The sequence below is a fragment of the Coffea eugenioides genome, unplaced genomic scaffold, assembly GCF_003713205.1.
Source record: "Coffea eugenioides isolate CCC68of unplaced genomic scaffold, Ceug_1.0 ScVebR1_3499;HRSCAF=4721, whole genome shotgun sequence".
In the NCBI taxonomy this organism is placed as follows: Eukaryota; Viridiplantae; Streptophyta; class Magnoliopsida; order Gentianales; family Rubiaceae; genus Coffea; species Coffea eugenioides.
Window position 1 is genome coordinate 1 of NW_020864082.1, and position 13,878 is coordinate 13,878.

A 13,878-nucleotide genomic window follows, 5' to 3' on the forward strand; every position below is an offset into this window, starting at 1 on the left:
ATAAATAAATAAATCTATTTTTTGAAAAGTAATTTCATTTATTTTTGGAAAACAAATTTATTAACTTTTGTTGAAATTTTTGCATTCTAAAATTTTTTATTTTCTGAAAAAATAATATTATTAATTTTTGAAAACTAAAAGTATATATTTTTATGTATTTCAAAAATAATACATTGTTATTTTCTAAAAATAATTAGATAATTATTAAACAAATACCCAACACTTTAAAAAATTAGATAAGAGGTTAAAGAAAACAAATGATGCAGTAGAAGAAATGATGGAGTGGGAGAGTAAGAAATTGAGAAAACGTTAACAATATTTATAGACCAAATTTTGAGAATTGAAAGTGAAAAAAAAATACTGCTGCACACTCGTGAAATTGAAACAATGCTACCATTATTTTACCATTGCAAACATGTTGAAAATTGGATTCAAGGGACCATTGAAAAAGTTTTGAATAACTGGATAAAATGAAACTGTTGGAAAGCTTTGAATAATTGGACTAATTAGACCCACTCTTTCGGCTTTTTTGCTTCAATTATGCATGTAGTGATGGTTATGCATGTATAGGCATTATATTCTTACTATGGGACAGTTTATAATGCATGGGTGTAATAAAGGGTAATTGTGGATACCCTAAACAATATTTGACCCCGAAAGGGCCAAAACTAGAGTTCAATAAACTAAATTGTACGGCTTTCGAACACCATATATTAAGTCTTTCGAACACCAAATAAAAAGTCCATAACTTCCCCAGTTGAAAGTTGTGGTGTGTTGTGGACTTTTTCTCACTTCAGCCCACCTCTAACCGATCCTGTGTGGCCCAATAATTATCAGCAACCTAGGTGAAGAATATTAATGGTTTTTTTATAATCATTCCAAGTCATGTACTTTCATAGTTAGGAGTTTATTCTCGTTGCCCACTATGTTGATTGTAGCACTTCAAAGTTGATTATAAGTAGGGATAATTTCATAAACGTCCTCTAAGGTTTTAGACAATTTCACTGAGCTCCCTTGAGGTATTAAAAATTGTACTTACCGCCCTTGATTTGATACATTTGGTAATCAAACCTTAGAACTACTCAAAAATTTAAATGAACATCCTAAAATGTCCTTGGTTTATATAGTTTATATTGCTTTCCAAAACAATTGTAAAATCTATAGCATCAAATATTAAAAAAAAAGCACCAAATTTTCAATACCTATATTTATTATTTAATAAACAATTATTACAATAGTTTTATCACTATGACAGGCTACTGTACATAGTGCTTTACTAGGGATACATATTCCTTGAAGGTTGGAGAAGAAAGTATTATCATAATTGTTTTAGAGTTTGTAGATTTTTGAAATGTTAGAGGTATCAATAATTTAGTAGTAGTTTTGGACAGTTTCTTTTTAAATCACTGTTGTTTTTGGTGCAAAGAAAAAAAGGATCAACAAAAAATTAGATCAGATTCAAATTTGTCAAAAAAAGGTCACTAATTCAACATTTGGTAATGATAATGACTAGAAGCAATATTTATAGTTTATAGTTCTGTGGTTTTACTGGTAAAATATGAAAAAAAAAAAGAGGAATAAGAAGAGAAAAGAAAAAGAAAAAATAATTATAAATATCATTCTTTCTATATGCATACCCAACAAAGGGAGTTTTATTAAAATGGTAAGACTAATATTGTCATTTTAAATGGGCAACGAAGGCTTTCTTTCGTCCGTCCACGAGGCTCTAAAAAGAGAGAAAGGGGCGGCTATCTAGCGGGAGTCGTTTCGGTTGTATGCCACGAGGTCCCTATGGACAAGGGGACAAGTGAATCATCGCTTTTGGGCGCAGGCAGCCCTCTACCATCTATCCCATTGCATTCCATCGTCTCGTATTGTACTGTACCGTATCAGACCAGATAGATCTATTGAGTGAGAGAAAGGTAATGTAACTAATTATATATTCTTTTTATATTGATAGGGATCCGCATTCATTCCTAGATTCCCGTCACTACGGATTGATTGTCCACTTTAGCCAAAAAAGTTTACAATGATAGTTCAGTAACCTGTCACTTCCACATTCGTCTTTGGTGCACTGTTTCTCAAGAATTTAACATGAAAAATGTGTTACTTCAAATTTTGTGCTCTGATGGCAAACATTCTAGGAAGGATGAGCTTCAAAATCTGGATGAAGATGACTTGGTTCAAAAGCTCTGCAAAAAGCTATTGAAGAATCGGTATCTTGTTGTTTTTGATGATGTCTGGGACATTAAGGTATGGAATGAGCTGAGAACTGCATTCCCCAATGACAAGAATGGAAGTAGAATCATCTTTACGAGTCGATCTTCTAATGTAGCTTCACAGGTTCATTATGGTGGAGAACCTCACTATCTTCACCCACTCAGTGAGAAAGAAAGTTCCGAATTGCTGCTGAAGAAGGTGTTTGGAGAAGAAGAAGAATGTCCTCAAGCATTGCATGGATTGGGAATGGAGATTGCTGAAAAGTGCTGGGGATTGCCACTTGCACTTGTTGTTGTAGCTGGAGTCCTAGCAACTAAAGAGCATGATATTTTGGTTTGGGAAAAGTTTGCTGAAAGTTTAACTTCAACCATGGTGTCTGGTACAGACCAGTGCAAGAAGTCGTTGGAGCTCAGTTATGAGCATTTACCATACCACTTGAAGGCATGCTTGCTGTATTTTGCTGCATTTCGAGAAGATGAAAAAATTGGTGCCAAGAAGTTGATGTGTCTATGGATTGCAGAAGGATTTGTGGAAATAATTGAAGGAAAGAGATCAGAGGATACTGCAGAAGAATATCTGATGGATCTAATTGGTCGAAACTTAGTTATGGTAAGTAAAAGCAGATCCATTGGTGGAGTCAAAACTTGTTACATTCACGATTTGATATTTGAGTTCTGTAAGGGCGAGGCGAAAGAAAAGAAATTTCTTCAGGTCCTGCGAGGTTATGATGAGCTTTCTACCTTTAATGAGCATCCCAACCTACCTCGGTTGTCCATTTGCTCCAGTGGAGAAGATTTTATAAAGTCAAGGCTATTTTGTCCGCATTTAGCCAGTCTGCTATTCTTTGATGCTACTGCTTTTTTGCATAAGTTTAAGTTGCTTAACATCTCCTTCCTTTTTTGCATCTACAAACGTCTTAACGTTCTGAATTTAGAGGGCATTAACCTAAGGCTGAACGAGCTTCCAGCTGAAGTGGAATCACTTCTTCGTTTGAGGTACTTAGCCCTTGAAGCAGAGCGCATGCGATTCATTCCACCATCTATAGCCAAGCTCTCACATTTGGAAACCTTCTGTCTAAATTCTCACCAGATAGTTTCATTGCCAGATAGCATCTGGAACATGAAGAAGTTGAGGCATGTACATGCAAAGATGGGCGTTGTTATTCGTGTATCTTCCAACGACAAAGGTGTTGAAAACCTCTCCACTTTACCCAATTTAGGCACACTCTCTTGTTTGCGTCTTTATAAAGAGGGAGAGAACTTATTGAGAAGGATTCCCAACGTTCGCCGACTTAATATTTCCGATGAACGGACTGGAAATGGAGTGTTGAACATGAGTCGACTAGACTGCCTAGAGTCACTCACCTTAGGTTCACGGGAACATGTTGAGCTTTCCTTTCCCATGAATATGAAGAAGTTGAGTCTTTACAATGTGGGTCTTCCCTGTAGAAAAATGTCATTGGTTGAACAACTACCCTATCTTGAAGTCCTCGAATTAAGAAAGCAGTCAATGGTCGGCCATATGTGGGAGCTGATGGAAAAAGGATTCCCTAAACTCAGGGTCTTGACGTTGGAAGAAGTAGAGGTGGAGGAGTGGACAGAGGCAGACCCTGACAGTGGTTATGGTTACTTCCCGCGTCTTCAGCAATTAAATCTTCAAAGAATTTCTAAATTGGAAAAGACGCCTGCTTGTTTAGGGAGTATATCTAATCTAAAAACAATTCAGGTGGCGCATTGCGGAAGTAGAGTCAAATCTTTAGTACGGGAAATTGAAGAAGAACAGAAAGATAATTATGGAAATGATGTGAATCTGAAGATCATCATCATAGATTGAAGGGCATCAGCTGGTGCAATATCTGGTAATTTCCTTTTTTGTCATTACCGTTAATCGGCTTGTAGATATTTTTAATTTATATTTACCATTTGTCATTACCGTTAATCGGCCTGTAATGCATGCGCGAGCACATTGAAATTGATGAACAAACAACTAATTATTGCTACGGTGGTTTTTCCTCTTGTGATTGTAATTGGTGGTCTGGCTTTCTTTGGTGCTTTTGTGGAAGATTGAGGTAAAAGTTGGAAAGGATCGATGGCTCTTTTCTTGTCAAGATATGGTGGAAACAATCAATGAGATTATTCAGATATTTTGCTGTTGGCCTATTTTGTGTAATTTCGTTTTGCTGAATTTAATGATGGTTTTGTGCTATTTCTTTTCAAACATGCCTTGACAGCAAATCATGTCTCAATTAGTCTTTTATAGGTTAGGGATATTAACTGTCAGTTAATAATCTTTTCAAGTCATGCCCCACTTTCATCACACATGCTGGCTCACTTTCATCACACATCATGGTCATTTTAAATTTGACTAATTCTAACTCTTATTAATAAATGAAAATACATGTCATACATCTAGATGAATACTGCGGAAAATGGAGAGAGAATCAATTAGAGATGAACCAAGTCCCACGTTCGCTTGGTTTCCAATTTTGGCGCTTTTGTATTCCGTGGATCTTTACAATACAAAATATGATTACTTTTGGTCCGTGAAGGTATTACTATTATTTAAAGTGAAATTGCTCTGGCAAGAATATAATCGTTTTGACAATATAGCTAACCATTTTCTATATTTTGCTACCAAGACGTACTATCGATAAGGTTTTGTTAAACAAATGATTTATATGTTTTGTTGGAGGAGAAAATTGATAGCAATAAGAAATTTAAATAGTTAAATTTCTATTCTTTTTAATTAATTTTAAAAATTATCTTAGTACGTATTCCTAAAACAAATGCCCACTATGTGCAACGCTTATGCTCCTATGCTAATTTCATCAAAATAGATCTTATAAATTTTAGTTATAAACTTAACAATTTTCATTTGAAGTTTAAAAACACCATGTAAGATAATTTTTATAGGCTTTTCAACGGTGTTTTGTTATATATGCGACCAAAGGTATATTCATGACATCCTTCTTCAACATTTTTACTCTAACCTAGTCTTTTTTTTTTCGGAGACAATAATTATTGTATAATCTATTCTATCCTAGTCTTTTTACTCTAACCTTGTGTTTGGATTGTAAATTATTTGAAATAATTTTGTGAAAAAGTATTATAGCATTTTTTTTGATGTGATGTATGTGAGATAAAAAAGTGATTGGAAAATATGTTGATGATGCAAGCAAATCAATGTGTGTAAATAAGGTGTAAATAAAGTGAAATAGAAGACAATCCAGTGACTTTTACGTTTTTCGCAAATACATTTTTCAATTACTTTTTTGATGCATACATTAAATTGCTATAATACATTTTTCAAGAAAAAACTCCAAAAAAATAGAAATCCGAACATAACTATTTTGTATATTACAATTCTTTCAAGAGCATTTGATACACTAAAATTCTCATTATATAACAAGCCACATTGTGATACATTTCAAATTCTCTAGAGGCAGAAAACTATGATGTGATTTGTCTACCACATATGGGGCAAAGTACAAATCAAAGAAAATGTAGGAAGAACAAGTCTTGGTTCCTCGTATGACAAAATAATTTCATTATTAGTTCCCGATATTGCATCTTTACCATACATGATTCTTTAAGATATAAATAATTTAACTTTAGTCCTTTACCTTTTAAATTTTTAAATTCGGTCTCTTATCTTTATGAAATTTGCACTTCAAGTCCACTCCTCCAGCATCCAACATGCCTTTCAAGAGTATAATGTTAGAAATAAGAGGGATCAAATATGTCAAGAAAAATTAAGAATTGAAGATCTAAATGAGAAGTATGCAATTCTTAAGGAAGAAAATATTATCTAAAGTGAAACATACTAGGCTATAGTAAGACTAGCCAAGCATGCATAGGACTAAAACTGCAATTTTTACTCGTACTCTATCCATTAATATGTTCTTTACCCTTTGCGCTTAGAATAAAGCTTGATAGTTGATACATGATTTGTATATATCTCAACTCGTTTATTGAAGTAAAGCTTTAACTTTCATTTTGTTTCATACTAGTAATTATCGAGTATCTTAATAAACTCAATTGTAGATATTTGAATGTAGATATTAAGAGAAAGCTGAAAACATATTTGCTTTTAGAGAAAATGAGGAACTTACTTTGCTACATTAGCCCCATGAACTCAAAAAAGATTTTACAACATATAACCATCATTTTTGGGGGTATAAACTGTACAAAAGAATATTTCTAGTTTAAAGTCTTCGTTTTAATAGAATTAATATTCTTATGGAAGAAATAGCAAGAGAAGTTAGACATTCAAATAAGATAGAAGTGTATAATGTGAACAAGCATATTGATTATAACATATTTGTGTTGGAAATTTTGCCTTAAATTTAAGTGTTCTTCATGCATTTTTCCTAAGCTTAATTAATATATTCATTCCCTTTTAGATTCATTCTTATATTCATGAACCTCTTGGATTCATTCCCTTTTAGATTCCTTCTTAAATTCATGTACCTCTTGGAATTTACTAGTTCTTTCATATAACTTCTAAATTCATGTACTTTGTAATAATGATGGTACATGCATCTCTATTCTTGTGTTCCTATAAATAGAGGATTTGGGTTTTGAAGTAAATTCTTTTTTATTCTTCTCTTTTGTATTTTTATTCTTTTTAGAAACTTTGATATAAGGTAATCCATTACAAGGTCAAAAACTTGATTTGTGAATCGACGATCGATATAGTCGTTTGTTCGTTGTTCTATCTTGGAAGTGACCGCTTAGTGACCCATATTGCACCATGGACATATTCCTGTGGGAGTAAGATCACTTTTACGGGCAATAGGGTATCCTACATTTTGACTTTCCTTCTAGTCGTCAATTACTCAATTTCTTTGAATTCTTTTTCCTAAATCAGAGTACTTGCATTCTAACAATTTGGTCCTATAAATTCTAAACAAATGTACTTAAGCCTCGAATTATTAAATTCCATTAGTATGCTCCCATAACATTTTTGGATGGACCATAAATTTTTATGCATAGAAACCATATGATAAACCAATTGTTGGTAATCTACAAAAGGAATCTTATGAAATCCCACATTTTACATAGTGATTTTGCAGAGTGCCCTGTATATAGGACCACAAGGTCAATACTATAAACAAAGCCAAATAGATGTGAACAAAAGGTCATGGAATAAGTGACCACGTTAAGGAACATGTAGCCAATTATCCAATTACCCAAAGATCCTCATTGATTGCCAAATCAATATCTGCCACCAAGTGGTTCCGGCAATAGCATTCTAGGTGGAAGGTCACCTGCTTTTGATGGAGAAATCAACTCACAAGTAAACCAAACCCCACCATCATATCCACCACCTAAATTTACTCCTACTAGAAGTTATTAGTGTGAATTAATTAATACTTTGTTTTTTTTTTCCTAATTTCTTGTTATTGAAAAAAAAACATGGTTAACTCCTATTTTGTCCTTTCGATTACATTCATGGATCATATGATATGAGATTATTGACTTGTACAATGCCTTGTTTGTTTTTAAACCAACAACTCCATGGTTGTGGGTTGAACCAATACTTAAACTTGTGGACCATAATTGAAATGTTTGTCCTTTTTTTCTGAAATTCATTGATCATATGATATGATGATTTGTCTGTTTTTTTATCGACAGTTTTGAGTTGATTTAACGCTTAAACTTGAGATGATTGACTTTTGTGGATTGATTTAACATTTAAATTTGGAAGCCATATAACATGAGATAATCAACCAGTAACATTATGGTACTGAATTGAACTTGTGCACATGGCAAGAGGACTTGTCTCATTAAAAGCCACATCCTGTTATTCATAAAACATATTCTTGATCTCAAGTAAAAGGAAGAATTCTTTAATAACAATGATGGCAATGGGAAACTTTTTAAATCATGACCTATTATTACAAGTAAAAGAGCTGCTTTAGAAATAGGAAACAATCCCAAATGAAAAATCCACCTACATAAGCTACTGCTTTATCTACACCTTCATTTCAAGGTTTCTAGAACCTTTTCCTCACAGGACTAAAAATATCTTTCTTTTCAGTTTCCATGATTGCTGTGTACTGGTGCAGACAAAGACAGACATTGACAGAAAATGACTGTAACCTTTTATTTCTTCTCAATTTTTGTTATAGTTTGTAATATACTTTCTGATGCATTTGAAGATTTGCCCCACTTAGTTTGACCTCCAGTGCCTTGCCATTTCAAAGCCATTCTTGGCATAATGATAATCCTCTACAGTTTGATCAATTTCAGCCTGTGTATTCATGACAAAAGGACCATATTGAACTACTGGTTCATTCAGTGGCTGCCCTCCTATTAGAACAAATCTCAGTGGCCTGGAAGACCTGTTCCATACACTGAGGCCTTCTCCAGGACCCAAAAGCAAAGCATGGTGAGCAGCAACAGGTGATGAATTCGGTATTCCAAACACCCCTTCTCCATCAATTGTGTACACAAAAGCATTCCAGGATTCTGGGATGCTTTGATGATATTGAGCTCTTGGTTTCAGAGCGAAATCCAAGTACATTGTTGGGGTTCGCGTGTAAACCGGAGAATGGACTCCCATTGATTCTCCTGCTAGTACTTTAACTTCAACTCCATCTTCCTCTGCCCTTGGAATGTCCTCATCCAGCAATTCTTGATACCTTGGCTCAATCCTGCAATGAGTACGGAGGGCGATTTTATTAGAGGAAAGTAGCAATAAGTCAATATTTACGGACTAATGATGTACTACTGTTGACAGTGCATTAGGCACCAGTACCATCCTTACTAAAAAAGATTCTGAAATCATTAGGCACTTATCTGAACCTTAGTGGATCAAATAGAAGGGCTTATTGATCAACACAAATTCGCAGAAAGTAGCCTTCTAGAACACCGTGTATAAACATGACTTTCTAAAATTAATGGAGTAATGTCACAATCCACAAATAGCCTGCTAAATGCTAAAATTCGATGTCTTAATCAGAAAGGTAATCTACATATATTCTGTGCAGTACATGTGTCTGGAATCAGGTCAAAATGGACTAGAAAATGGACATGCCTGGTAACTTACATTTTGTCCTTGGAAGCAAGATTGATCCAAAGCTGCAGACCTGTCTGTGTACCTCCTGCTGCAGGCATTTCCGAATGAATTATGCCTCTTCCTGCAGTCATCCACTGCACAAAACCCCACATAGGAATTGCTTACTACTGAGTTTTTTCATTAGTTCTTAAATTAGCAGTACAATACTTCAGTGAAAAAGTTGTAAGGAAGGTATGAAAATTTACCTGCACATCACCGGTGCGGATTGTGCCCGTGTGACCAGCAAAATCTTGGTGTGTAAAAGCTCCCTAAAGAAAACGAGTCCAAATTTCCGGTCATACATAAATTTTGGTAATCTAGGACAGAATTTTCAGTTACAAAAAGTTGGTCTCTTTACCTGCAACATGTATGTAACAGTCTCAAAACCTGCACAATATCAGGGAGCAGAAAGTAAGATAACTGATCAAATCCAACGAATGGAAAACAGAATCAGGTAATTTGATTGAAACAGAGTAAAATGTGTGTGTCATGAACCTCTGTGCGGGTGATCCGGGAATCCAGCAGGGGGTGAAACTGCAAGAACACATTGAATCAACAATCAAAGACAAAATTAAGCAACATTTTGCTTTCGGGCAAAATTAAACAGCTCTGAAACAGATAAAACATTGTGAAACGCATCATACATCAAAAAATATAGAATGCGTTACCAAATTCAGCACAAATTCAAGAATTCTGTAAAAGTTCTATCCAAAGAATCATGAAGAAAACCATATGCAGAGTTTTATTTCAGAAACACCATAATCAAGAACACTAGGATTTTAGCAAATTGTACCTGCGAATTCATCCAACATGAGGAAAGGATCAATATACTTCAGTTCAGACCTGTCCATCCATTCAACCAAACAAAATTCAGAGATAATCAGAACCCATGTCACCAAATGTACCAAAAATGCTCAAAATCAGATGAATTTCAGAAAACAAGAATGCAAGAATTTACGAAACCACGTTCCCGGATGCAATGCCTACGTATTACTACAACATAATTTCATTAAACAAACCAAAAAAAACCCACAAAAAAAAATAAGAAATTACCTGCCAATGCTCCTTCTAACAACAGCACCATCCCCTTCACTCTGTGGCTTAGCCAAGACTTTCTTGACAACAAGTCTTGGACTATCAAAACCAGAACTTTGGTCTGACGACGTAGACATGGTTATCCCTCTGATAAAACTGTAAACTCCTTTGTTGTTTCTTGTATTTGCAATTCTTGTTGGATGCAAATTCACTAGAAATTGTCTAGACAAAGCTCTCATGTAATATTTGCTTGTGCTTGATTTTCCAACTCTTGCTCTTCTTGTCTATATATATATATATGGACACGCCGAACAAGAAAAGATGGCCGTGGTGTTCCCGTATAATTTTAGTGTGTGAGTGTGTGTATTTTATAACGACTTTGGGGATGCGGGAAGCCAGGAAGGCTGGGGTTGGTTGGGAATCTAAAGGGGGCGTGGGGGAAATTGGAAATGGGTCCACTTCTTCCTCTTTGGACCAATGATTTGATGACATCATACTCATGTCACCATGATGGTGGACTACTAGCCTGAGCCGTTGGCCCAAAAAAAAAAAAAAAGAAGAAGATTTACTCAAAGTAAAAACATAATTTAAAATATGAAAATATGGGTCTATTTCTGACCCCAGAAGGAAGCTTTATTAGGATTTGAATCTATTCCAAAAGTTTTTCCTTTTGGGCAAAAAATTTTTTTAACTAAATGATATATAAACCGATTGAATAACATTTACTTGTTGGGGGTGAAGATGTAAAAATCTTTTTTTTTTGGGGGTAAACGTAAAGTATGCTTCTGTAAATGGGGAAGTGGATTAATTTAAAATTTTGGGGTATTTTACGTGACAGCATGGCAGGACTTCATTGAAAAATTAACCAAAGAAAAATCATAATAAACTTTGGCAATCAGCCAAAAAAAAATTTTGAGGTGAATTTAATAAAGTGTTTGACTTTTGTGGGGGGGGGGGGGGGGGGAAATGAAAAAAGAAAGATGATGAACTAAAAGCCAAAGTGAGAAGTGGAATGGTGTGAAATCAATTGTGCTCTTCATTTGCTTTAAAGTTCAACGTACAGGTATGAAAGGGAAGGTTGAAATTAGCTACAAGTGGATAACTAATATTTAGCCCATGCATTAGAACTGATTTTTTTAAAAAAAATTATAATTAGTTATGAATCGATGCAAAACATAAATAATTCATCAACAATGTTTATACATATTATTCACGTTTGTATTAGAAAATTAGCCTTTACAAACTTTTATACATCAATTTATTAGAATGTGATAATATTCATTAAATAATATAATACATAAAAAAGTAATAGGCATTCTTTAAGATAGTAATTAAATTTTCTCGTGAAAATAACTATAAACCATTTTATAATCATTTTCAGTTCAAGACCAAAAGAAAGCAGCAATCTATTTTTATATAAATCATTCATTAATTTGTACCAATGTTAATAAATTTAACAATATAACAATTAATTTACACTAAGAAAAGTTACCATATATGGATAAAAAGTAAAAATTCAAATTGATTAAATGAGATACGTGTTGTTAGAATGGAGAGAAATTATAAGTAAAATTGATTAGAGGAGATTTAGATGCAAAAAAGGGTAAAATTTACGTATTCATTCGTCAATAATTCTCTTCGATTAAGCACACCACTTGAGAAAGAAAAAATGATTAATTGAAATGAGAACTTTCATGAGTGTAGCCTCTAGGTAGGGTTTAAGTTCAGATCTATATCATGAGATGAATCACGCAAAATTAGACCCTATCCAAACCCATGATTTTGGTAAAGAATCTGGATCTAGGTAGAGTTTAGGTTGAAAAGTTGGATCCAAATTCAAGAAAAACACAATAGATCTGAGTTGCGATTGGTAATACTCTACCCATTTTCATGCTTACTAGTATTAGCCATTGACATGTACATTGATGTTTTAGAACAAACACCCTTTCTAAACAAATACCACTACTAATCAAACAAATACCACTATTTGTCTTTTTGTGTTTGTTTTTTATCTTGATTTTGCCAACTAACAAGTTCCGAAGAAAAGATCTGGTCTTCCTGTGTGCTATCCATGTTTAGACGTAATTGACAAGAATCTGTTAAGACTTGGAGAAAAGAAGGGGGTGGGAAAAGGTTGGAAGATAAGAATGAGTCCAAATTGAGTATCTAAAAAAAATTTTGAACCTACAAAATTTTTTAAATAAATTTATTTAAGAAAATCTCATGAGATCTTGAGGGTAAAATTGTGAATGGTTAAGCATGAATCCCAGTTTATTAAAATGAAGTAGAAGAAGTTACAAGAAGAGGAGAGCGAGGAAAAACGTAGCACCCGTAAAAATCAATTACAGTATTGATATATAAAAAAAAAAATCTCCCTTTATTAAAGGAGGTATATTAGATTTTTGAACAACAAATATATTGTGTCAAATTACTCTCTTATCATACCCATTATTTCATGGTTATTTTGTTATAGGAATGTTGACAATATGGGAAAATAATGCTGAATTTGAAAGTTTTGTTGACTTACTACATTATTTCTTCTTTTCACATCTGTTTTTTGAAGTGTCAAAATGACTATTATGTAGACTTTAAAGAAGAGAGGACAAAATGTTGGTGAAAGATAATATGCTACATATTGTAGTGAAAGCTAGTCCATGTTAAAATTGATAAGGGAAAAAGAAGTGTGATCGTAAAGAGAATAAGAAAAATTTTGTAATTATGACAAAAATGGAGGACATATGGTGATCTATTCAGCAATCCTCCAGTAAAAGTAGATTTATGAAGATTGAATATGGTTTGAATAACAAATATCACAAATTTGCCCTATTTATCCAACGTGTGATCAATGTCACATATTTACAAGGTAACAAGTGTTTTTTTTTTTTTTTGGCATTTTAGAAACATAAGGTTAAATCTATAAAGACTCAAAGAAGCGAGAGAAATACATGAGTGTTTTTGTTTAGATAGTAAATTATGTTGGTACATATTATAAATTACCGATTATCGATTGGACACCTATAAATTAAAATCATCTTAAATATGTATGATATGAATTGATTACTATTACACATATGTAAATCTTTTATATACTATCAATGTAAATCTTTTAATTGCACCTAAATGCTTATGGCATAGGCAATTTTTAAAATATATGACTAAAAATGATACGTTGTAAACCCTAAATTTGGTTGTGTTAAAAAAAATCTATATACAACCCATGAAACACTTTTTATGCCTAAATATATAATCATAAGTATCTCTTATAACACGAAAATTATAAATACATATACCACGAAAACCTAAATCCTTCGGGTGGAAAGGCAAAAAAAAAAATTCTTTACACTGAGAATGCGTAAAATTGTCTTTCAGGCTTTTGATTCTGGAACATCTTTTGACCAATCCTCAGCCTTCATTCTGGTTAATCTCTAATAAATGGCCTATATGATATCATATACGTCATCCAACAATCATCAATACCATCATTTTCACACTTTGGAATATGCTACTTATACATATCCACACCAAAACAATAGAACACCCGTATGGGTTCTGATGTAAGGT

General features: G+C 33.5%; 2 protein-coding genes across 2 annotated transcripts; one reads left to right on the top strand and one right to left on the bottom strand.

Moving 5' to 3' along the window:
- Positions 1–2,094: 2,094 nt before the first annotated feature.
- Positions 2,095–4,053, top strand: LOC113758016 (putative late blight resistance protein homolog R1B-8). Its single transcript, XM_027301047.1, has one exon. It carries the CDS (start codon positions 2,095–2,097, stop codon positions 4,051–4,053), a length of 1,959 nt encoding a protein of 652 aa, XP_027156848.1.
- Positions 4,054–8,055: 4,002 nt separating this feature from the next.
- On the bottom strand, positions 8,056–10,642 carry LOC113758018 (pirin-like protein). The gene is made up of 7 exons (XM_027301049.1): positions 10,336–10,642; positions 10,076–10,125; positions 9,778–9,816; positions 9,641–9,669; positions 9,489–9,551; positions 9,274–9,377; positions 8,056–8,878 (listed from the first exon to the last, which is right to left on the bottom strand). Exons 1-7 carry the CDS (start codon positions 10,554–10,556, stop codon positions 8,395–8,397), a joined length of 990 nt encoding a protein of 329 aa, XP_027156850.1. The 5' UTR covers positions 10,557–10,642; the 3' UTR covers positions 8,056–8,394.
- Between the last annotated feature and the right edge of the window lie 3,236 nt (positions 10,643–13,878).